At 37.3% G+C, this 26,358-nt stretch overlaps 1 protein-coding gene across 1 annotated transcript in view; it reads right to left on the bottom strand.

Moving 5' to 3' along the window:
- The window catches only part of WDR72 (WD repeat domain 72), a 175,100-nt gene that overhangs the window by 97,344 nt on the left and 51,398 nt on the right, over positions 1-26,358 (bottom strand). The window contains exon 14 of the mRNA XM_084894070.1: positions 18,305-18,504. Within this exon, the coding sequence (XP_084750196.1) occupies positions 18,305-18,504 (200 nt within the window). The remainder of the gene's footprint in view (positions 1-18,304; positions 18,505-26,358) is intronic.

Below are 26,358 nucleotides of genomic sequence, written 5' to 3'. Positions count from 1 at the left end.
AGACAAGCCATAATGATTATGCTGAGAGGAAAGTGAATCAGTCTGTAGTGAGTTTATATCTGGGCCAACAGTCCATGGAGATATTTGACCCATGCCAAAAGGTCCTTCAAATGTGGTCCTATCAAGAACATCCATGAGCATATTGGTCCATGACAGATGGTCCTTGATATTTGGTCTGCCAGGAACATCCACACTTAGAAAACATCCTTGGTTCAAATAGCCCATTTTTATTTATACTTTTGGTTTACAGGATTAATACACAAAAATATCACATTTTATTGTCACAATAATTGTGTTGTGGTTGTATTGCCAATGATAGCCATTCTTGTCTCAGTAGACCCGCTACACATTTTTGTGGCATTTTAGACAGGACCGAATGTCCCCTAATCATTAGGGACTAATGCAGCCTCCCGAACAAAGAAGAACCATAACCAGAAGTGTGCCCCCAACTTTAGTAAAGGGATAAAGACCAAATACCAGCTTTAAAGTTTTAGGGTTTTATAAGTAATTCTGAAAAGCAAATACACACCATAGTCTTCTTTCCATGAAATGAAATAACAAAGTGACAGAAATCAACTTCAGGAAAAGGCTCTGAGAGAGCTCAGAAAAAGAAATGGCAAGTGGAGGTGTGGCCCAATAGGAATTATGAAAAATAATTCACATAACCTAATGCTATGGACTGAATGTTTGAGCTGCCCCCAAATCCATGTTAAAGTCCTGATCTCAGTGTGATGGTATTTGGAGGTGGGAACTTTCAGAGGCAGTTATGAGGATGGAGTCCTCAAGAATGGGATCAGTGCCCCTCTGAGAAGAGAACTGAAAGCCAGATGACTCTTTCTGTCACGTAAGGCTACAGTAAAATCCCCTACAGCAGGGGTCCTCAAACTTTTTAAAGTGGGGGCCAGATCACGGTCCCTCAGAGAGCTGGAGGGCCGGACTATATGAACTACTAATCCCTACTGTAACACCTTGGCTGCGCTCACTGCCCAAAAAACCTGGCGGGCAGGATCAGACTCCCCTGGGGGCTGCATGTGGCCCACGGGCCGTAGTTTAAAGACCCCTGCTACAGCAACGAAGAGGGCCCTCACCAAACACCAAATCAGTTAGGCCCCTTGACCTTGGACTTCCCAAACTCCAGAACTGAGAAATACATTTCTCTTGTATAAGCCACCCAGTCTATAGTATTTTGTTATAGTAGCCCAAGATAAGATTTTTTTTTAAAAAATCTAGGAATAATTAAGGGTCTTTGCTGATAAACTTATTTAACATTCTGCTGAAGCCAAAGTCCTTTCAATTGTAGGGCACCACCAGAACTGCAGACAATATGGAAAGAATTATTCTATTGTGGTGCAAAGCTATGGTGAGGACCCCATCAGAATGCTGGATACATCTGGCCAGATCTCAAAAACAAAATGCACAGGGAGGGGTAGGATTACTTCTGCAGGCAGAAAGACTAAAAAAATAACGTGACTCAGTCTGGAAAGTTGAAAAGATATATTTCATTGTTATGAAATAATAATAATACTACAGAATGTGAAATGTTAACTCAGGCATCAATTCCTGAATTATTAAAGAGGGTGAAGATATTTATATACACTCATAGATTTTTTTTTAAATTAGTAAAGTAAACAAGGGACATTTGAATGATATACTTAAATATAGAAAAACAACTTTAGTTATATTGCTTTGCCTTTAGTAAACAATACTACTTACATAATATTAAAAATACAGATAAACAAAAATAAAATTCAAGTCACTCATAATCACAGCATCTAGGAGAGTCTTAACTTTTTAAAGTAGAAATCTGGAAAAAAAAACATACAAGCCTTTCTCACAAAAGGTCATAGACTTTTATAGATATCTGGATCTTTTATAGATATCTGGATCTTAGAAATTAATACCTATGTGTAGTCCTTCGCATATTTACCAAATGTTTCTATTATAGTTCTCCATCTTTCCCAGCACAGGGCTTTGACTTAATTAGCTTGATCTCTAGGACAATCAAGAGCAGAGACCCTCTTTTGGCCTCAGATAGGTACATAGAGCAAAAGATAAACTTTGACTGTTTTTACTTTTGAGGCATTCTTTGTTGCTAGCCTATCCTAATCCTTTATGCAACTTGATCTCGGTAGATAGACAGATTTGTTGCAAAGGAAAACACTTCTTCTTAACTCTTCTCTCTATCATCATCATCACTCAAGTATTTGTCCTCTCAGTACCCTGACAGCACATGGGTGGGAGTTTTACCCCAGCAATTCTCAGAAACCAGGTAGGTGTCCTACAATTAAACTGAGTTCACACTATCTACCTAATATCAGATGCCACAAGTGATGAGCTTAACCTCACAAGACTGCCCCACTTTAGACGCACATTGGCATTCAAAGCCTCAAAGGACAGGCTGGCTCTCTTGTTAGAGACTAATGCTGATGACTTGAAGATGAAGCCAATGCTCATTTACCATTCTGAAAATCCTAGGGCCTTTAAGAATTTTGCTAACTCTACTCTGCCTGAGCTCCATAAATGAAATCACAAAGCCTGGGTGATAGCACATCTGTTTAAAAATCGGTTTACTAAATATTTAAGCCCCTGTGAGACCTAGTGCTTAGAAAAGAATCTTTTCAAAATATTACTGCTCATTGACAGTGCCCCCGGTCACCCAAGAGCTCTGAGGGAGATTGACAGAGATTAATGTTGTTTTCATGCCTGCTAACAACATTCATTCTGCAGCCCATAGATCAAGAAACCATTTTTACTTCCAGCTCTTATTAAAGAAATGCATGTTGTAGGACTAAAGCTGCCATAGTGATTCCTCTGATGAACCTGAGCAAGGTAATATGAAAATCTTCCAAACTCACCATTCTAGATATCTATTAAGAACATGTGAAATTCATGGGCAGAACAAAAATATAAACATTGAAAGAAGTTGATTCAACCCTCCTGGATGACTGAAGAGGTCAAGATTTCAGTGAAAGAAGTAACTGCAGATGTGGTAGAAATGGTAAGGAACTGGAATTAGGTGTGAAGCCTGAAGATGGGATTGAATTGCTGCAATCTCATGACAAAAAATGTTAACAGATGAGGAGTTGCTTCTTATGGATAAACAAAGAAAGTGGTTTTTGAGATGAAATCTACTCCTTGTGAAGATTCTCTGAAAATTATTGAAATGACAGCAAAGGGTTTAGAATATTACATAAATTTAGTTTACAAACAGCACCAGGATTTGAGAGGAATGACTCCAATTTTGAAAGACGTTCTGAGTAAAATGCTGTCAAACAGCATCTCATGCTACAGAGAAATCATTCATGAAAGGAACAATGTTGAAATCTTCATTGTTGTCTTTAAAAAAAAAAAAAAAGAACTGCCAGACACCCCAACCTGTACCAACCCCACTCTGATCAGTCAACAGCCATCAACATCAAGGCAAAACCCTCTACCAGCAAAAAGATTATGTATGACTCACTGAAGGCTCAGATGATGGTCAGCACTTTTTTTTTTTTTTTTTAGCAATAAACTTTTTAAATTAAGGTATGTACATTGTTCTTTTTGGACATAATGCTTTTGCATAGTTAATAGACTATAGTATAGTGTAAACGAAAATTTTTTATGCATTGGGAAACCAAAAAATGTGTGGGACTGGCTGTATTACTATATTGCTTTATTGCATTGGTCTGGAAAGGAACTGCATTATCCCTGAGGTATCCCTGTACAAAGGGCAGAGTATATGGGAAGGGGTGTGGTGCTTCCATGCCCACTCCAGATGAGTCAGGATAGCTAAATTAGGGTTCAGGGCCCTCCTCCCTCTCCTCTACTTGAAAACAGACCTTCAAGAGGTAACAGTCTTGTAAGAAACTGCAGAGACGAACAAAAACAAGTTCTGCCCAACCAGGCCAGATGACTGAAGAATGACCTATAGCTAATTGAAGAATGACCTATAGCTAATTGCAATGCTATTATAATACTATTAGCATTGCAGATAGACCAGTACCCAACATGCACCAAGGTCATGACATTTCCCAAGAGGACCAAATGAAGACAAAAATCCCTCTTCTTGTTGGGAAGGAGGTGCTTCACTCACCCCTCCTCAACTCCGCCCAGGACCACCCAAAATGTGCCCTTCCCTGAGTTCTTCCTCACTAGCCCAAAACTTAAACCTACGCCCCAGACTCTGAGAGGCAACTCACTTCTGGAGTCTGCCTACACTCCCTTATCTGTATATACTTTCACTTTAATTGAATCTCTATGTTTTACTGAGTCTTTCTATTTTAGTTAAGGACCTGGACACTGCCACAGGGTTGAGGCCTCTTTCGGCCTCCCCAGGAGTTTCCAAAATCACAGGTATATCGCCCTCCTAGGACCTCTATGTGTTTAACAACTCAGAAGCTCTCTGCACTCTCTCCTTTTCAGTATTTATTAACCTTCACTACATAGGCATGATTGATTAAACCATTGACCACTGGTGATTAATTCAACCTCCAGCTCCTCTCCCTGTCCTAGAGGTCAGTGTGTAGGGCTAGAAGTTCTACACCTCAATGGACATGGTTGATTCATTTGGCAACCAACCCCCATCTAGAAGCTAACCAGGGCCTTTCCAAAAATTATCTTATTAACATAAACTCCCATACAGTTGAAAAGGCTTGATATGAGTAACAGAAGACACCCTTATGGCTCTTATAGCTTAGGGAATTCCAAGGGTTTTAGGAGTAGTGTATCAGGAACCATAGATGAAGTCCAAAATATATACTGAGTGGCCAGATTAGTATGATCTCTGAATGCATAATAATCTGGCTACTCGGTGTGTCTATATATATATATATATATATATATATATATATATATATATATATGAGGCCCAGTGCATGAATTTGTGTGTGGGGTTCTGGCCAACCTGGCCCCAGGGGGAGGGGACATGGGCGGTTGGCTCTCCTGCCTGCTGGTGGAACTCCTGGTTGAGGGGACAATTTGCATATTAGCCTTTTATTATACAGGATATACAGAGTGGCCAGATTATTATGCCTTCAGGTATCATAATAATCTAGCTCCTCAGCATATACTTCTTATTATATCACACTATCACAATAGCAAAGAGAGGCTTGGTGACTGACTCAAACTCATACAGCCATTGATTTAATTAACCCAACTACTTAAGGTCCACAGTTAAAATTAGAACACTGCAATGCTCTTTCCACCATATAAGATGGGGGTTCTCATGCTTATGTGCCTTATTTCTCTTAGAAATTACTAGAAGATACTGAAACCACCCCCCTCCCACCACTTTTCAGAAAGATGGTCATAGCTGAGCAAACATATCATAATTAAACTTTGGTTTGCTTTTCATCCTATAAAAAAACTTCAATGACACTAAGAAAAAAGTATTCAATATCAAATTGCAAAAGCAATTTTATTAAGCAGCTAAATTATAAGTGGCAAAAAGATACTATGTCATATACTCTCCTTAAATTGCAACTGTTTTCATCAATTTTTGTACTTCTCTCTGTATATAATTGTCAATTAAGATAACAAGTAAGGTTGCTAAATTACTCTGTACTCACCCCCTAGAGATGAAAACTAATTAAAAGACATGTACTATAGATATGCTAATTTGACTTATGGCTAACACCTTTGCTTCCCAAGTATGACATGTCAGAGACATCACACTGATGCTTTCCAAACATCATACTAATAAGCTTATAATTGGCCAAGAGGTCAGAAAGAATGTAGGTGAGGAAAAAATAACTTAGAATTGGTTTACCACAAAATAGACCAAAGTACAAAACAACAACAAACAAACAAAAATCACTATCACTGCTAACAACAAAACAGTGCTACTTCTCTTTGGAGTGATTTTTATGTGTATTTACATAAAGAAAAACCAGCCAAATATAGATTTGGAGTACATGTCTCTATGTAGTCACCAGATATCTTAGTCAATTGAATTTAACACATATGTATTAAATTTAAATCAATACCTAGAGAATACCCTGATGTAAAAAAGAAAAAAAAAGTATAATTTAAATTAAAGTTAATGAAATGCCTGAGGACATGGGTTCTTTCAAAGAACCACAGAACTATAAATTGTCCATATCCAGTAATTGCTCAATAAGATCAAGCATGAAGACTACCTTAAAGAATTAAGAGTGGGGGAAATAAAAATGTCCAAAAGGCGAAATAGATTTATAAATCAGGGCTCAAAAATTGAGTGAAAACACTTATAAAATTTAGCAAAGAGGGAGCATTACAATATTGTCTGTTAATGACAAAAACAAAATATAATTTTTCCAATGAAAAGCTTCTATTCCTTTTTTCATGGCCTATTACACTAAATTATAATGGAATCTAATCACAGTCCTGCCTACTGTAGAGTTTAGAAAACCATGGCCAACAGGCTAAATATTGACTACCACCTTTAAAAAAAAGATACTATTTTAACACAGAAAAATGTATCATCTTTGGCTATTTGGATATTATAAAGAGCTGAGTAGCTGTGACAGAGACCATATAGCCCACAAAGCCAATAATATTTACACTGGCCCTTTACAGGGAAAGTTTGCCAACCCCTGACCTGTTCTAAATTAACAGAAATTTTAAATGTACACAGAAACATTTTTATAGCAAAAACCACAATATAAATATAAGTTATGAGATTTAAGATATTAGCTCCCCTTGATTCAGGAAAGTTTTATTTTAACAGAGGACTCTATTATAAAGTTATATTGGTTGTTTGTATGCCACCTATTTTAGTTTTAACCACAAATGTTAGTTGCTCTCAGTTGTCTGAGGCCAGGTTAAAAGGCTTTCTTTTCCAGCTGGAGTATAATACACAGTCATCCTACACCATTACCACAATAAATTCTACCTCCAATCGTATCAGCTTATCATCAATCCTTTACTGTAATGTGGGCTTTTGTATCTGATGTTTCCCCATGGCAAAAGCATATCCATCAAGTTTTAGACATAACATTATTTCCCGCATTCCATGGGCACCATCAGCTCACCATCTACAGGGGTTCTCCTGGCACTTTGGGATTTAGGTCTACCAGAGCACATATATTCTATCATGGTCTTCACCAATTTGGTGTTCAAAATCTCCACACCAATTAAAATCTCTCTCTTTAAAATTTTTATTGAATTTATTGGGGTGATATTGGTTAATAAAATTATTTAGGTTTCAAATGTACAATCTATAATACATCATCTGTTTATTGTGTTGTGTTCACCACCCAAAGTCATCTCTTTCCATCAACATTTAGCTTTTCCCCTTTACTCTCTTCTACCTTGCCCAATAATTTCCTTCTCTTGATGCAACTATGCAATAGCTTCCTCTTTCTGACATTCCTCTCTGCTAATATAATTTTTCACATAGCAACCAAAGTGACATTTTCAAAACAAATAAATCAGATCCCATCACTTATTTTGAGTAAAATGAAAAAAAGTCCCTTATTATTTACAATAAAAGTCAAGCTCCATACTTTGGATAACCACACCCAGCATGGTCTACTCTACACCATCTCACTCTTGAATATGGACTTCTAATTCTCTCCCCATGAGCTTCTCTCCAGTCACACTGGCCTTGGCTTCATTGCTACTTTAGGCTCTTTTCTTTGCCTAGAATATTCTCCCCTCTGCTAGTCACATGATTAGCTGGCTTCTTCCCATTCAGACAGTATAATGCTATCTTATCCTCTGACTACTCAGTCTAGACTAAAGTTCTAGGTATGTCTATCACCCCACCTATTGTTAAAATTCCCTGTAGAGCCTTTATCACTATCTGACATTGTTGTGGTTTTGTTTTGTTTAAATTATGGTCTCTCTCCTCTCCCCAGAAATGTTAAGTGGCATGAACTCCAGGACTTGATTGAAAGTACTAGTATCAAGAAAAGTATCTAGGCCTGGCCCAGTGGTTGAGCATCAACCTATGAACCAGGAAGTCACAGTTTGATTCCAGATCAGAGCACATGCCCGGGTTGCTGGCTTGATCCCCAGTGGGGGGGTGCATAGGAGGCAACCGATCAATAGTTATCTCATCATTGATGTTTCTACCTCTCTCCTTCTCCCTTGCTCTCTGAACTCAATAAAAATATTTTTTAAAGAAAAGTGTCTGTCACATACTAGGTATTCATTGAATATTTGCTGAATAAATGAAGCATTCTGTTCTTTATTTTATGCTACAAAATGTACATAACATACAGGCACAGTAGTTCTTTATTTCCAATGAGCTTAAGGCCTAATTGAGAAGATAAGATGGATAAATACTTGAAAAATAACCAGGTAATTCATAATTAATTAGCCATTGCATGTTAAATAGGGCAGACAGATGCTGTAGCATGGGTGTGATTTAAACTGGTGGAGAGCAGACCATCTCCTGTACATGAGAATGGGCAGAAAGAGATGCATAGAGAGCAGAGTCATCAGGGAAGCCACAAGGAGGAGCATTGGCTTGTTCACTGTCACTGAGTCACCTCCTCCCTGGAGGCAAGCAGACAAGGAAGAGAATCCCTATGAGGCTGGATACCTCCTGGCACTGCTGATCCAGCATGCTACCCTATATCCTTGCAATAAGGAGGTGCATACAAGCATTTGCCATTATACACATCACAGAATAGAATCAGGCCTCTCTTCGCCAACCTGTGATGAGAGGGGTATTTCTGCAATTTTCAAATAATCTAGGAAAGTAGGAAGCAATGCTTGCCACTGGAGGGATGCAAATTGTGCCAAAGACTCTGCATCTGGGAAATAAAACATAAATCAGGCCTCTTCATATTTATTACACTTACATTTCTAAAAGTTATTACAAACCCATTGATTAGATTGTAGCTGGCTTCAGGGTTTTTGCGTTGAGGAGAGGTCTTAGTAAAGTAATTATTTAAGGGAAGCGGAGGGCCCACGATATACAATATAATCCGCAGGCTATTTGTGAGTGCTTATTTTAGGTAATTTTGTTACTAGGAAAAGGAGTCTGAGATTTAAAGACAAGTGAATGGGGCAATAATATAAAGGTTGTTGGTATAAGAAACCATATAACCACACTGTCTTTGTCTTTCTTTATAAATCTGTATCAGCTCACTGTTGCCCACCTTACCTATAGTGAATCATTTCTCCCCAATGTACTAAACATGCCAAATTTCATCACCAGCGTTTAATATATTTTTCCTTATAAACTTTTGAATTGATTTAGACTGGTCTACATATTGATATGCCTTATAAACCTTTGAATTGATTTGGATTGATTTGATTTGGATCAGTGGGGTAGCTATTAACAGCCTCTTTGCTGTATGGACTATTGTTACTAGGTCACTCTCCTCTGTAAAATCAAGTCACATGCAACCCAATTTTGACTGAAAGCAAATGACTGAATAAATACGTATTTTTGGGTAGTTATATTTTCATTTTTTCCCTTACAATTCAAAAAAGGGAGGATCCTCCACTTTCTTATCATCTATTTTTCATGTCTATACTTTAGTAGTGTTTAGTCCATGTGTTTATTCAAAAAATATTTCTGAATGCTTACCTTGTGTCCTACTTATGTTAGATGATGATTTCATTGTGATAAACTAGTAAAGCAGATCATTGACCCCTTTGGGCTGAGGGTTTGCTCTTCCTTGTTCACTTGCCTATGAGCAAGATGGTGGGGAGGATAAAAAAGTAAATTAAAAAGAATGCCAGGAAAGAGAATAGAAGGTGGGCTGCTACTAACTTAATAAGGAAGTGCCATTGTACCTTAGACTTCACGGTAAAGAATCAGATGGAAAAGAGTCTGGCAGAAGACCAACAGAAGAAGAACTATGAGTTTCTTTAATGAGGCCAGGTAGCTGGGAATTAAATATCTGGGTTATAATGCCAAATATAAAGTTGACATTTTTCAATATATTTTTCATGTATGCTTCATTATTTTGAATTGTATTCAAGGATGAATACAACACAGGTTAATATAACTGAATGTCCATTTCCAAGCTTCTTTTCTTCTCACCCAGGTCATGCTAGTGGAAGATGAAAAGCCAAATTCATAAACTACGATATGAGTTCAACAGATTAGAAAATCATGTGGCTGGAGAGTGTGTGCAACCTTTACAGTACATTTACCCTACCCCAAGATAGTATCGAAATCAAATTTAAAACTCAGAAGGCATTCTTGCTAAGAAAAGAGTAGATTCGGTTTCCAGTTTAGAAGATAAAATAAACATCACACAGTAATAATACTAGTTAGCATTTGAATTTTATGAACATTTTGAAATAATAAAGGGGATATTTTCTAGGTTTTGATTATGCATTAAGGTTTCCAGAATTTGGAAACAAACAAAATGTCACTACATAATAGTGAAAATCAATTAAAATTTTTCTGCAGGAACCAATCTTTGACTACCCTGCTTTAATTCTCAAGTAAGGAAACTTTTAATTATTATATGGTGTTGCATGTTTTCTCTGAATGAAATTCAGCATCTCCTGAGAATGAGAATTAGAAACAACCATATTAAATGATTTATCAAGAAGACATCAGGCAAAAGCTTTATGGGATATGCTGTATCATTTATAGGTAATGAAGTACTAAGTATCTTGTAGATTATACGGCTTAATTCTATTGTACTTAATGATCTGCCTATGAATTAAGCACCAGTTACAACAGAGTTGAATAAAATACAATAAAAAATGTTGACTGCCAATCATATAATAACAAAGTTTGTGAAAGTTATGGATTCAGGTATCTTCTTAGATTTGGAGAGACCTATCAACTATAAAATTATTTTCTGACTTAAACCTCATAATAACCATGTAGGCAGAGAGAGGACTCCTATTATTCACTTCATATTCTGTCACAGAATCACATGATCAGTACCACACTATGACTGTTTTCATAACAGGGTTTGGCCTGAGAGTCAAGAGAGACAGATCTGCTATACCACAGGTCAACTCCACAAAGGAGCAGACAGGGAGAAGAGGTCCCAAAGAGAAACAGGAGTCTTGATTCATGACAGCTAATCAGAGTATTCAGGCAGAGGTTAAATGTTCCAGAAGCAGAAGAGAGTAACAGTCATCAAATAGCAGTTGCCATCTGTAGGCAGAATCATAAAGTTGCCCCCAAGATTGCCAGACCCTGATGAAATACACCTTCTTGCAGGTAGTTATCCAAACACTAGGTACTGTGCTGAAGGGATTGTGCTGAGGTAATTAAGGTTCCAAACCAACTGACTTTAAAATAGAGAGACTGAGTCATCCAGACTTAATCACATGGAGTTTTTTTTTTTTGTTTTGTTTTGTTTTGTTTTATATATTTTTATATTGATTTTGTAACGAGAGAAAGGGAGAGAGATAGAGAGTTAGAAACATCGATGAGAGAGTCATCGATCAGCTGCCTCTTGCACACCCCCTACTGAGGATATGCCCGCAACCAAGGTACATGCCCTTGATCAGAATCAAACCCGGGTCCCTTCAGTCCCCAAGCCGACGCTCTATCCTTTGAGCCAAACCAGTCTCGGCCACATGGAGTTTTTGAAATCAGAGTTCTTTATAGCTGGGGGCAGAGGGAGATGTTAGAGATTCAAAGTATGAGGGGACTGTATACACAGGAAGTTCTGCACTGCTTGTTTAAAGATAAAGGGGACTGTGTGGCAAGGTGTGACCCCTAGGCAACAGCCGCCAATAAATAGGACTCCAGTCCTGCCACACAAGGAACTGAATTCCACCCTCAACCTAAATAGGCTTGGAAGACGACCCTCAGCCTTGGATGACATAGCAGCCCAGCCCACACCGGGATATCAGCCAGTGAGACCCTGAACAGAGAACTCAGCCAGGCTATGCTGACTCCCAGAACATGGGACGGACGTAGCGATTGAATAAATGTGTATTGTTCTAAGGTCACACTTACCTTTGTGGTAATTTGATACATAGCAAAATAACACCAACTACCGCCCCCTCGAAGGGTGCAGGCAGAAGAACCCAGAGAGGATGGAGTTTGAAGATTCTGGCTCCTAGAGGGGCAACCTGGGAGGAAGAAGTACTAAGCCAGGTAATCAAAGAGAGAAACTAAAAACCAGAGATCCAGCAAAAGTTAAGTCTCATCAACTAATCACAGCAGACACAAAGAATTCTGAAATTCTGGAGACTACAGAAATATCCCAAACTAACTGGTAGTGTATCCTATACAAGCTTAGCTGGCAATGAGTGTTCAACAAAATAAAGTGGGGAGGTGAAGATGGGACAACATGGGAACCCAGCAGCGAGAGGAACCGGGCAGGTCGGAACCCGGCTGCAGGGGCCGTCCATCAGTGGACTCAGCTACACTGGGGCTATGACAGCGGAGATAGGAACCAATTTACATATGATCCAGTCAATACTGGGCTCCAGAATCTAAGGAAAGAAAGGAAAAGAGAGAACAGGTATCTTGACCGCCTGGCATTCTAACATGCTATGGCTAAAAATAAAGGTTCTGGCAAACCCTGTACCCCTCCATTACTACTTATTTTGCACCCAGATTAATATTTTAGTTCAAGGAGCAAAAAGAAAAACAAAACGTTGAGAGTAAAAGGAGGCCAAGTTTTGTATAATGAGCAGAGACCTCTAGTGGGAGCTGGAGAGAAAGGACTAAAGGTGAGCAGAGCTGTATTCCATCTCAAAGGGCCTTTGAAAAACCATCAAGTCTTGGACAACATGTAGAGACAAAACACAAAAACAATCAGAAGAAACAACTAGAATGATCAGTGCTGCCTGGATGTGCCTGGAGTTTAAGGTGTGTATAAGAAGCCCCAGCTGCTCCTAGCAGCCTCTTATGAGTGTATTTTATACCTGGTATGAATAAGCATACTAAGATTACAAGTTTATGCAGGACATTTTAATTTAGGAGTAAAGCAGCCATTTTCATAAGCTTAATAGTATGTAGAAAATTACAAATAATGTCACTTAGTCATTAATTGTATTTAATGTCATGAATGCTATTTGGGGATGCAAAGAACTGGCTGTGCCACCAGGATGTCACTATTAAATGCAATTCAGAAAAATTCTAAATACTAAAATGCAATTCAATATTAGTTGAATATCTTTTTCAATAAGTTCAAGCTCCTAGTATCAATGAATAAAGCAAAGATCTTAATGCATTTTGTTTTTATCAGCATAGGGAAATTATTTCATTAGAATAAATGCCTTCTTTTTTCCCGGAGAATAGCTTCCTGTTACATTTTTTGCATTTGCTGCTCTCTTAGGACCAGCTTCAACATAAGTCATTGGAACAGAAGGAGTGCCTGTTGGGGTTCCTTTAAATGGGTCCAGATGGTACTCTCAGTCAATAAGTGAAATTACCAGCTTTCAAGGAGAAAGATTTTATTTTCCTTCTTTTCTTTCCTGGTATAAGCCACTAACCCTTTTAGGTAACTCAACATTCGAATTTCTACAAACTTTATTTTTTTTTTTACACCTGACAATATCATCCACTGTGGTAGTCATCAAAAATAGGATATAAACACAAGATATTACTGATGTAGGACAACAACTTGGTTACCAAGGAAATTCCAAGTCTCTGTAAAGAAGTAACATTTAACATCACCTTTTAATCAGAACCACAAAGTTTCTCAATAATGGAATACTCAAGGCCATTGAAGTGATTTCTATCCCACCCAATACGAACTTATTTCAGTAGGATGAATACGTTCATCTCTGTGTCCTATAAATAGCTGGTTCTTAAACAACTTGGAAACATCAAAGATTTTTAAAAAGCAACAACAGTTTACAACTAAGAAGGATAAAAAGTACGGAAAAAAGAAGTGAGGGAGGAAAATGTCTGTAAATGGTTAGGGTAGATAATATAGGATTGAGATGATTATAGAATTCACAGTTTTAAAATATCTACATAAAATTATTAATGCAAGTTTAAAGATATGCTTGATAAATTATGCAACATTATTCCTACATTAAACTAACTACAAAATTATAATGCCTTTTATTCATATTCCTACACTAGAACCCCCAGCCCACAAGTCAATTGATGACTATAATCAGAATGTTTAATTCCAAAGAAAGTTATAATCTTAAGATTCTCATGTTTCTTAAGAATTAATGAATATTGTAGAGTTAGAGGGAGGAACTGAGATAAACCTAGTTTAAATCTAATATTAAAAAATGACATAAGCATTCATTTAGTAAAAAGGTTTACTTTGGAGTTAACAGAAGAACTAACATTTTTGAAACCAGCTAAAACCAAAGCAGAACAAATCCTTTGTCTGGTAGAAATACACAACTGCCTATCAGCAATTATAAAAACAATAGCACTGACCTTGAATCAGCCTTAAAGGTCACTGTACACAATTATTATTATTATCAGCTTTATGAATTTTCAGTTGCAATCTCAGCCATAAATTCAATAAATTCAGAGTTGGCAATTAATAGGAGGATGGCTCTTTAGCAGCTTTCACTGGAAAAGGCTTTTGAGAAAGTACACATTTTACCAGCATTTGCCATGTTACAAATGACAGCTCTTTCAAATCCTGCTCAGCACACCTTAGATGAAGATTTATGATATCTCAGGCAAACAACAATAAAATCCAAAATCAAATTCAGTCAAAACTAGAAATGATTTAAGTAAATCATACCTGCAATCTTGGGAAATCAACAGTGAACTAAAAGTATTTTTATACCTGGAATATTTTTTATTCAATGCCACTCTTGAAACATTTTTTTAAATCATTTTGAGTATATAATTTCACTTCCCGCACTCTATCTCAAAAGTAACAGCCAACACAGTGGAGAAACCCAATGAAAAAAGATCCCTTGCATATAGTTATTATAACTAACAGATTCAAAATCTATTGCTGACAGTCAGGTACCATAACAGCCTTGCATTGCTGAAAACTGCTAGGAAACTCTTCAAAACCAGCACGAGTCTGCTTTAGGGAAATCTTGGACAACACCGAGGACATGAATGGTAGTCAACTTCTGTGGGTGTTGCTATGGGCACAGCCACAAAGAACCCTGCCATCTCAACAAAAAAGAATACACACAGAGAAGATGGGAGGGTCACGGAAGGTAAATTCATAAAGGGATCGAAAAGAACACATACGCTGGCAGCATAGAATAGGCACGTGATGTTGAGTCCGTGCTTTACGCTAATTCTTTTCTCCGGAAGCTGGAGAATCCAAATTCAACCGGCCTGTAATTGTGACTAAACATGAACCAGGGGGTGGAAATAATATCCTAAAACTCTGCACTTGTACCATCTGATCCCAAGCCTTCATTTGAAACTCGAAGTCAATTATATTTAAAATAATATTTAAACTTCCACTTCTAAACCCTTGACGGTCGTTTATAAATGTGCAGGAGAGAAAAGCACAGGTTACTGGGAACAAGAACCCGATATTGATTTTCGGCAGCGCAGTTAGGCATCTCCATTCTATCGGGCTGCTGTCAAAGCCACTCTTTAACAGCTGGAGTCAAATTGCACTATTTACAGCAAGAGCCCTTGTCAAGTGGACCATAAGTATCCTAACAATACACTATTCAAATGGCACTTTGCCACACAAATTGCTGACTTGATGAATAACCTAGGTCAATGACTAAGGCCGATATGAAAGTTTCATTTTTACGAGAGGTTTTACATTCCCACATTAAGTGAGCTTTCTTCGGAGAACTGTTAGGCTATCTATCGCGGGCCTTTGGACGATGAAAATAATTAAAATCTGTTTAAATACATCAGGGGAACTTGACAACATTAATATGGATCTGGTGTTAACTGCATTTGTCACGCGAGTCAGAGCAGCGCCCTTCTGTTGCTGGCACTTCCCACCGGCACGTGCGGCAGGACGCAGGCCTTCAGCCGGCCGCGCACCGTGAAATACGAGCATTCTCCTTTTGTGCCTCTGATTTACGTCCAACGAATGTTTAGATACAAGCCGGCCTTTGAAGTCCTGTGAGGACATCCAGGGTTGCTTCTGTGTGCAAGGGGACAGCTGGAGTCGCTGAATGGTGCATTTCCTACTCTTCCTAAACCACACTGAGACCTCCTAAATCAGTCTGGAAACAAAGCTGAGATAGGCTTTTCACGGTGTTTCTCACCATAGAGGCAATTTTGTACCAAAAAATACTTAAACCCATACCACAAAGTGAGAAGAGGGACATTCTTCATTAAGCAGATGTTAAAAAAAATAAAAAAAGTATTATTAAAAAGTTTTATTTAACTTCGTGATAGTTAAAATACAAATGTAAAATACTTGTGAGAAATGGGTATTCCCTGTCAAACATGTGTACCGCTTCACATGTGTTCCAAATTGCCTTGTCTATTTCTGCGCCTTTGTATTGTCCATTTCTCTATTCTATCACTAGGAAGGGTTTATTGTGTAGGTGAAACCTATATATCCAACTCTCATTTTAACATGTGGTGCTAGGCAAATTTCATGTGCTCCAAAGCTATGTGTGGTTAACAGCTACTATACTTAAACAGTGACGCTCTAAATAAGCAACAGGGGGAGCCATCAGGGATCCATTCTCTAAAAAATCAGTTTTTTAAACAAACATGCCCAGGACAGGCAGTACAATGGGTCTACATTGTGGCAATTGAAATAATTCAGTTTCTCCTCTTACTCATTTTTCAAACAAGCAATGCAGCTAAAGCATTTAAAATCAACAAGCCAACAGACAAAGGAGGCCTTCTTTCTTTAAAGTATAATGAAGCTATCAAGATTTCTGCCTTGTAGAGATGATTTTAGTAAGATTGTTTATTTCTTACTTTGAAGATAATCCCCTCCCACTGCAATTTAAACACAGAATCTGAGAAAAATCAGTTCCCCATCACTAATATATTGTGTTTCTTTAAATGCTTTGAGACCTTGGCCCTCTCCTTCTCTGAAGACTTTTCTTTGGGTAACTGCGGAAATTCAACTCCTCCAGCATTTCAAATTGGACTCATTTTAAAAATGTTTTATTATAGTTTTTGTTCTTTTCAAAACCTTTCCCGAAATCTATGTGCACTCTTCGAATGCAAGAAGAAAATATGAATAGACCACGCTAATAAATTCCAAATATTGCCAAACACAAAGAGCTCACTCGATAGTTCTTACAAGCTATGTGTTCACTTAGACAGTTTACCATTCTAAAATGCTTCATTTGTGTTTTACTAAAATTCACACTAAAATTTCCTGAAACACAGAGTACCCTTAAAGAGTTCTAAATTTCACAGGAGTATTGTATCTCATTTTCCCCATTTCTAAAATGAGGGTTCTTGATATCTTCTTTTTCAAAAGGGATTTTTTTTTCTGGTAAAAACTCATCAAGCATTTTACTATATTAATAATAAGGAAAATGGAGAGTTTATAAGCACTCTTGAAATTTCACATTTATCAAGTTTATAAGTAGGAGTAAGATAAAAAGTCTCAATGGCTCAAATCTAAGAGAATGAAATGAAGAGATGCAGTTCATAAGTGGAGAAGAACAAACAAAAAATCTCTAGTTAACAGTAAGCTCATTAGAAGCTTAGGATATAGAACCAAGGAGGGGATAGCCCTGTCTAATTCAACTCTCTTACCCTGTAGACAGCGAAGGCCAAAAACTGTAATCATCTAAGGTAAAGCACTAAAAAGTAAAGTGCAAATCAGCCTTAGGGTAAGAAAACAAGACCCTGGCATTTTATTGCTTCTTAGAGTTAAAAAAGAAACAAAATTGTATAAAGAAAATAATATATATATACTATTATATTATCACTATCAAAAGGGTAGCTCTGAGATCCTTTAAGAAACTGAAAGAAATAGTAATGAGTTTACCTTCTGAGCATTAAACCAGTAAAATGGGCACTTCATGAATGAGATTTGCGCCTGCAGACCCTAGACATTGGAAAGCTAAAAAGCAGGTGATCCTAGTGATGCTCAGTGTATCTAAACAATTGTCCCCACAATGATCCAGTTTTTCTGATACATTTTTAGTTTACTTGTAATTAGCATTATAAAAAAGGAAAAATACTCTCAACTAAACAAACAAACAAACAAACACAAAACAAAAAACAACCAACCAAACAAAAAAACTTAGACCACAGAATGTAGGTTTCTTTCCTCTTATCAATGCAAAACCATCCATCTAGAGTTCAAGAGTTAATATAAAATTAGCTAAATTTTTATAAGCTACAACCTATTTTTATCAAAAAGAATGCTACACCAAGAAAAATAATCATTCAAAAAGATATCCAGATTAACAGAGGATCACTTGGTGATATGTCTGGTAGATGCAGATCATTATGAGTTCTTGTTTTTGTGCTGATATTTACTCACCACATATTTGTAAGGCATATTAGTTCTTAGTCAGGTTGATGATGTCTGTTAGCAGCGGCTTGGTTTGAACGTACCTTACATGAAGACTCCACCTGCAGACCAGGGCAAGGCATTGGCCCAAACTGGTAGGAGCTGGAGGATCTCTGCTCTACACTTTTGTGTTTATGTGTCTCTGAGGCAACTGAAAGTACTGACTCAGGCTTTAGAAACTGTGAATCATCACAATTAAGAATAATTCTTGCTCTTTCTCCTGTCTCATGTCTTTCCAAAGTTCCTGGAAAACAAGATTAGAGATAAAAATGTATGAAAATGTATGTAAAAATGTATTTGTCCCAAAAGAATGCAAATAAAAAAAACCACACACTTGGAACAGAAAAATCACAATTCTTTAAGCTTTCTCTAAATTATTCAAATAATGGTCTTACAAAGGCTGAAATTATGGATTTGAAAAGCTTATTTTCCTCTTTGTGCTTTTTCATCCACTGAAATCAACATGGCATTCAATAATCTTTAACAGTAAAATATCTTACTTATTATAGAATAAGTAAGTGATCAATAACGAAAGACAATAGACTATTTTAGGGCCGTTTCTTAGTATACCAACTCACAAACAACAGAGAATCCACAGTGCTTTACTTGAGTTCCTTAAAAGATTTGTGTTGGTGATATAGTTCAAGTGAGTAGGGCAAGCGAGAACTCACATGCTTTATTACCACCTCCCTCACCCAAGTGTTCTCACAGCTTCAGGAATGCGGGCCACTCTAGGGTGTTGTTGTTGTTGGTATTGTAGCCGTTATAACATTTGACCTTTATTTCTTATGTTATTAGAAGAGGAAAAAATTCCTTTGCCCTTTTCTCTGCCATTCTTGCAGTTTCAGAATTTCAAGGTGTTGGCAAGTTTAATTTAAAGTTAAAAGAAACAAATATAAAACAGGGCAAAAATATCAGAAAACAATTTATAGCCGAAGCTGGTTTGGCTCAGTGGTAGAGCGTCGGTCTGCGGACTGAAGGGTTCCAGGTTCGATTCCAGTCAAGGGCATGTACATTGGTTGCGGGCACATCCCCGGTAGGGGGTGTGCAGGAGGTAGCTGGTTGATGTTTCTCTCTCATCGATGTTTCTAGCTCTCTATCTCTCTCCTTTCCTCTCTGTAAAAAATAATAAAATATATTTAAAAACAAAACTAAAAAAAAACAAAACAATTTATATATAGAGTTTTTATGAAATACAGTGCCATATGCTCATTGAAATCTCAATATATATGAATTAATTATGATCATTGTCTCATATCAGTTGAGTCCAATTGCATTATTCATACCTTACTAAATATACAACCTATATAATTACAAAATAAAGAAAATAAACTTGACATACATTCTACATACAGATTTTATTTCATCTTATTTTCCTACCAATGAGAAAGAAGTAGTTGTACTATTTTGCTAAGAAGGAAACAGATTGTTCTTACTGATAGTATTAAGAAAATATCAACTTTAAGTAACTGCCATCAGACAATAGAAATAATTATTTTATATCACTATGTCTTTAGACATATAGATAAATTTGAAGATTATGACTACCTATTCCTCATTTCTCCTCCTGTCTTCTATATTTTCCTTTACAGCAACTAAATTACCATTAGTTGGTGCTCTGGATTCTGAATCAGTAACAATTATTATGCTAAAATATTAGACAAAAATGTAGTCCCTACTCTCTTAGCAAGTTATTTGTTTCATTTTAACTTTTCTACAGTCATAAATTACCATCTTTAACATAAAACATAATCAGCATGCTCTTTCTCCAAGGTTTCCTTTTCCATCAAGATTCATATGTCTTCAACAGATGAATTTGGCAGCAACATCAAGAAAATCCTCTCTCAAAGATGACAATAGGAAGCGTTTCACCAACTAAAGATAATAGTTATTACTATTTCCTGAAAATGAACTTATAACTGCAACATTTGGTAAAATTCACTGTCTTGATGAGAAATAACGCTTTGAATAATGGTATCACCATGGATATTTTCTCCTGACCGGTTTTCTGTGGTTTTTCAAACTATCATATTTTTTAAAAGATTTTAAGAGATCTTGGAAAATAATTTATTATACTGTAATAGATAGGAAATGCACCTTATATAATTTTCTATAATCTTATATATTATTCTATACATAATTCTTGCACAAACACAACTATTTCTTGTACTTCTTACATTTTTTAGTGACAAAATAGGTAGTTTGCTTACAAACTTTGGCAAGAGTAATACATTTTCATGTACAGATAACCAGCTTAGCATCTGCTATGTGTCACTCCCCCACCGCCAGATGCTGGCAACATATAGCAAATGACAAAGATCAATCCCACTCCCCCTGGACCTTACTTAAAATGTAATGGTAGTTCAGCCCTGGCCAAGTGGCTCAATCAGTTAAAGCATTAATCCCCCCCCGCCCCCCCCCACACACACACACAAAATAAATAAATAAATAAATAAATAAATAAATAAATAAATAAATAAATAAATAAAGGTTGCAGGTTTCAGTTAGGAGAGTGGTCGGCAAACTCATTAGTCAACAGAGCCAATATCAACAGTACAATGATTGAAATTTCTTTTGAGAGCCGAAAACCGACTTCTGTGCATGGGCCACGAAGTTTCAATCGCACTTTGTGGAAGAGCCACACTCAAGGGGCCAAAGAGCCGCATGTAGCCCATGAGCTGTAGTTTGCTGGCCACTGGGTTAGGGCATATACTTAGATTAGGGTCTGATCCCCATCGGGGCATGTGAAGGAGGCTGTTTTTCTCACTCTCTCTAAAAAAATCAATGAAAACATATCTTCATTTGAGGATTTTTTTAAAAAGCTAATGGTAGTTCAAAAGTACCTGAAAATGGATTTGCTATATTTCTAGTAAGACAAAAGCTATTTTTACTACAAACTAATTTATTCTAATATAATATTGGACGCATGGCTTTTTGAACAATAGTTTCCAATATGATTCATTGTAAAATACTAGAAAAATAATTAGATTATGTTGTTTCAAAGTACTGCATATGACACAAATGTGACTTAGAGTGAGTCAATTTATTTAAAAGTTATTTATCAGATAAATATGTAAATTACATATTAAAAACAAGTTGACTTTCTAATAATTTCAGGCCAACAGCTTGAAAGCCCTTAGTCAAACCCTGAGAGCGAATAGGTAAAGATTCCCAGGTGTGCCGGTTATTGGTTTATTAATTTATTCTCTTTTTAGTTCCAAATCCACCCTTCATTGCCTGCTCTGGAAACTAGGTATGGCCCCCTTAAATATTTTTCTTTTAACTGCTGTTGCAATGTTAACCTGTGCGGATAAAAGGTGCTGGAAAGGCCTGTTAGAAGAAAGGACTATTTCTTCTCGGTTCCACGCTCTAGTGCGGTGTGGGGGCCTTCGCAGCACCTGCCTCCTGCAGGGCACGGCAGCCAGCAGCACCCAGCAGACAGCAGCTTCTCGGGGACACTCGGGATGGTTTTGTAACAGAGTGCCTCCAGGGAGATATTTCTGGCCACACCATACATAACACCCCACATCACAGCGGCTTCTTTACATCCTGACCACAGCTATGTGCTCTCCTATAAGGTCAGACCTTAGTGCTGGGGTAACCTGTGCCTCGGGCAGCTTACCCCAGCTCTAGGGATAGTGGTTGCTCCTTAATCTGTTATTCCTATGCCCTTAGTTCTTATTAACCAGTCCCTGATAGTCTTTGTGACTGTTAATAATTCTTTGTTAAATTTCCTCTGTTCAAAATACTGCATCATTCCTCTTTCCTGATTAGACCCTGATTAATACTATATACCATAACAAATCATTTCCCATGCAGAATGTTCCATTAAATATATCCTTAAAACTATGGAGTTATACAACTTCAGATACAGTTAAATAGAGAGGCAGTAGTAAAACACAGTAACCTAGGAGGAAGGGCATGACCCCAAGGAGGGCCTGTACAACTCTAGTCCCAAGAGTCAGAATAGCCCCTGTTCCTGATATTAAAGAAATAAAAAAAACCTGAAGGGTAACACAACTACTTAGTTCCATTTCCAATTTAAGGAGGCCCTTTGCTTCCCAAAGGGCATGAATGAGATTTAGATCTTTCTTCCCTTTTGTACTGTGCTATGTCAAGACGATGAGTTAACTCACACTCTCCATTTGGATCGATCTGAGCATGGTAAGCAAAGATGCAGAGACATATTTGAGTTAAATATTATTGAAAGTGGCAATTGCATTTCCACCCTCAAAGTAAATGTTGTACAAAAAAAAAAAAATACCACAAAATCTATCCCAAGTAAACTCTTCATTGTATGAGATGTATTCCAGTAAATATCTTGCATTTTCTATTATTTTATTAATTTGAGTTTTGATGTAATCTGTTTTGTCCTAAACTATGTAATAGTACATTAGAGGATGTTATAAATCTAGAAGAAAGGGGAGTTTAGAACGATTGCATCCTAATAGAAAGTGAAGGAAGGAGGGCACTAGCGAGCATCCAAAGCAGCTTACACTGATGCAGCACCACCTGTTCTTTCAAAGCCAGACACAGAAACATAATAAGCAGCTAAGATCCTAGTTGCAGGCCCCTGTGGATGACAGTTCCCCCTGCGTATCCTGCTTTCATCACCTACTCAACACAGCCCAGAGAATATGTAATCTCAGTGTTTAAACCAGCACTTTCTCTACGACCCCCTTTGCCAGCCTGTACCAAGCAGATGCCCTGCCCTGCCCACCTGCCAAGGCTGACAGCCAAGACATCACTGTGAGGTGGGTAAGAGCAGACTCCGCACCAGCCCGCCCTGCACTCCAATCCTGGTTTTACCCTTCCCTGTCCTGTGGCCTCGGGCCAAGCAGTTTATATTTCTGTGCCTCCCTTTCCTCAGCTGGGCAGTGGGGAGAAGACTTCTTATCTCCTAGGGTTACAATGAGGATGAAACTGAGCAGATATTTGAAAAGGTTCCCCACCCCCTGTCTCCTACCTGAGAGTCTAACCTCCTCAATAAAAATCTGGGTAGGATTATAAATTTGACTTATTTTTTAATTCTCCTCAGTGAACCAGACTGAAGTTTGCCATATATTAAAGGCTAGATAAATTCTTCTTAATGGAATATATGACATTAGCACTAATGTGTACTGTGGCTACACTTGATAAAATCCTTGACCTACAAATCATATTCTTGCCCCTACTTCCTCCCATGTCATCCTCTGCTTGCTCACAAGCTACATATTTTTATAACTTTTTTATTAAAGTAAAAATTATACATAAATTTGAGACAATAATGAACTTACTGTACCCCATGTTGCTTTTCCTCAGTAGCATATTATAGAAATTGCATTGCTACAGGAATGTAAAATCTTCCTAGCTCCCTAAAATCACATACATTGTAAACCAATAAATTCTAAACCATTTGTTTCACAAAAAATTAAAACATTTCCAATTAAGTATTCTTATTATACTTATTATACTTATTATACTTATTGTAGGATTGTGTAAAAAATATATAAACAATTTCTGATATGTGATAGGAATGAATAAATGTAAATTGCACTTACATAAAATAACTTAACAGCAAGAACAAGTGAGTGGATACATTATAGTTAGGTCTTTTTCTACATGAGGCTGGCATTTCCTAACTGAATTCACCACAATATTGGGCAATGATTAAGAGGAAAGTTATAGTTCAAAATGGTTCTCTCTAAAATAGGCTAAAAAAATGGCCTCATCTACCAAATTTAGTAGTCAAGTTTGTAAAATCACATTTCAACAAATCAGCTGATAGACAGCTATAATCAAATTCCACTTATCAAGGAATTTGACCACTGGGTCTTTTGTAGGATTTATCATTTATCTTCAGTTACACATGAAGTTCACTGTCTTGCTCACATAAGTGTATGGAGATCGACCTGGTGCCCTCTTTCCAATAAAGCCATTTCACAGTTACTGCATCTTACTCCAGAAAATGTATCACTGATGGGAGTTCTCCCCCGGGGCAGGGGATTCTAGAGGTATCAAACTTAGCTAAGTAGAAAATAATGGGGGGAGGGAATAAAACTGAAAATATTAAATTAGGCATAAAGGCACGTACCATCATTCCTAAATATATATATGAATACAATAAAATCAGTTGTAACAAAGATTGTCAAGGAGGTGGCTCATTTTGTTCTATTAAAAGATTCTAATATGATAACAAACTCAGGATTGGCTTTATCTCAACCTTATATACCTCAAGGGTATATAGAATGCATTTTACAAAGTCCCTGACCACTGTGACCTTAACCCCAGCACTGCCACTGCCTCCAGCACAGTCACAGCAACACCGGGATTTATCAGCTGGGCCACACTCCACCCTCACGTCTGATTCTGACTATTGACCTCCAGAAAAACAGCATATAGGGTTGTGGGGGGATGGGGGAGCGATAAGAATCAAAACACATAGAGGTTTAAAGTTGTTGAAATATAAAAGAAATACAAATAATGCATTGATTTTAAAGCATAGTTCTCTGGATGAGGCATTTACTTATTAAATAATCCTTCTTCTTAAACATGTTAATACAATAGAACCAACTATGACTAAATTTTAATTTAAAAAGAATATTTTTTATTGATGTTTTACAGAGAGGAAGAGAGATGGATAGAGAGTTAGAAGCATCTATGAGAGAGAATCATTGATCAGCTGCCTCCTGCACACCCCCCACCAGGGATGTGCCCGCAACCAAGGTACATGCCTTTGACCGGAATCGAACCCGGGACCTTTCAGTCCACAGGCCAACGCTCTATCCACTGAGCCGAACCAGTTTCGGCCTAAATTTTAATTTTTAACCTTACTCTAAAACTTAATACATATTGTAACCAAGTTAAGAGGTAATGTATATTGAAAAGCATTTCTGTATTATGATATAAAGTATATATTTAAGTTTATAATTACACACAAAACATTAAATTATATAAAAACTTTATAAATACCTATTACATACAAAACATGAAAAAGTATTGAAAATGTCATTCACTTTGTTGTTTGAATTTTTGATACCAGGCATGCTCATATTTAAGTTTTAAAATATTTCAAACACAGATCTTTCCTTTCTTCATGCTCTTAGTTGAATGTTAAGTACCTTAGGAGAGATTTGACTTCATTGTTTATTCACTCTGGTGTCAATTAATTTAAATTTAAATATTTTGCTGAGTTGATCTGGCATTTTGCCTAGAAAAAAGGAAGAGAGTTGGAAAAGAAAAAAATTGGGGTACAGTCTCCTGAATAAGGTGCTAGATGAGGATTAAAGTCATATAAATTAACTTTATTTGCAGGAGGTTGGGGGGACATGGTGAAGATGGAAGGATGAAAATATTTTTATTTCACTTAGTCCCTGGGAGACATGCGAGTGGTTTTCTTTAGAGAAATAATGGACAATCAAAGTTTCTGCAGGAATGTCAGGGTTCTGCTTTGAAAGCACCAACTCTTGGTCCCCTCACTACAGTCCTGGCTTCCCCTGGCCAATTGTGAAATTTCATATCATGTTTCTTTCCAATGACCCAAAAGGCTTCCCACACAACTCTTCACTCTTCTGTTCCATAGACTCACTTACCCAGAAACTATCCTACCCGAGCACTGATGTGATAAGCAGATTCTAAAACACCCCTAATAATCCCATCCTACATGATTCCTTCCCCTGTGCATATAATGGAATAGCACCCCAGGGTTATATTGCTTCATGGAAAAAAAAAGGAAAAAGGAAAAAGAAAAGAAAAAAAGACACTGCAGATATAATTAAGGTTCCTAAACAGTTGATCACAAAATATGGACATTATTCAGGTGGGCCAGGCCTAAATAGGAGAGCTCTTTAAAAGCAGAGTTTTCTCCAACTGATAGAAGAAAGTCAGGAGGAGTTAAAGCATAAGAAGCATTAAAAGTGCCATTGCTAGCTTTGAAAATGGAGGAGGCCATGTACAAGGCTCAGAGTGACAGCTGGCCAACAGCCAGCAAAGACCTCAGACCTACAAGCATAAGGCTACATTCTACATGAGCTTCAAGTAGATTCTTCCCCTGAGCCTCCAGTTAAGAGCCGAGTTGGCTGACACCTTAATTTTGATCCGTAAGAACTTAATAGAGCTA

The sequence above is a fragment of the Pipistrellus hanaki genome (assembly GCF_964339955.1).
Source record: "Pipistrellus hanaki genome assembly, chromosome: 1".
Taxonomy (NCBI): domain Eukaryota; kingdom Metazoa; phylum Chordata; class Mammalia; order Chiroptera; family Vespertilionidae; genus Pipistrellus; species Pipistrellus hanaki.
Note: the sequence above shows the minus strand (reverse complement) of the source record. Positions and strands in the feature narration are given on the sequence as shown.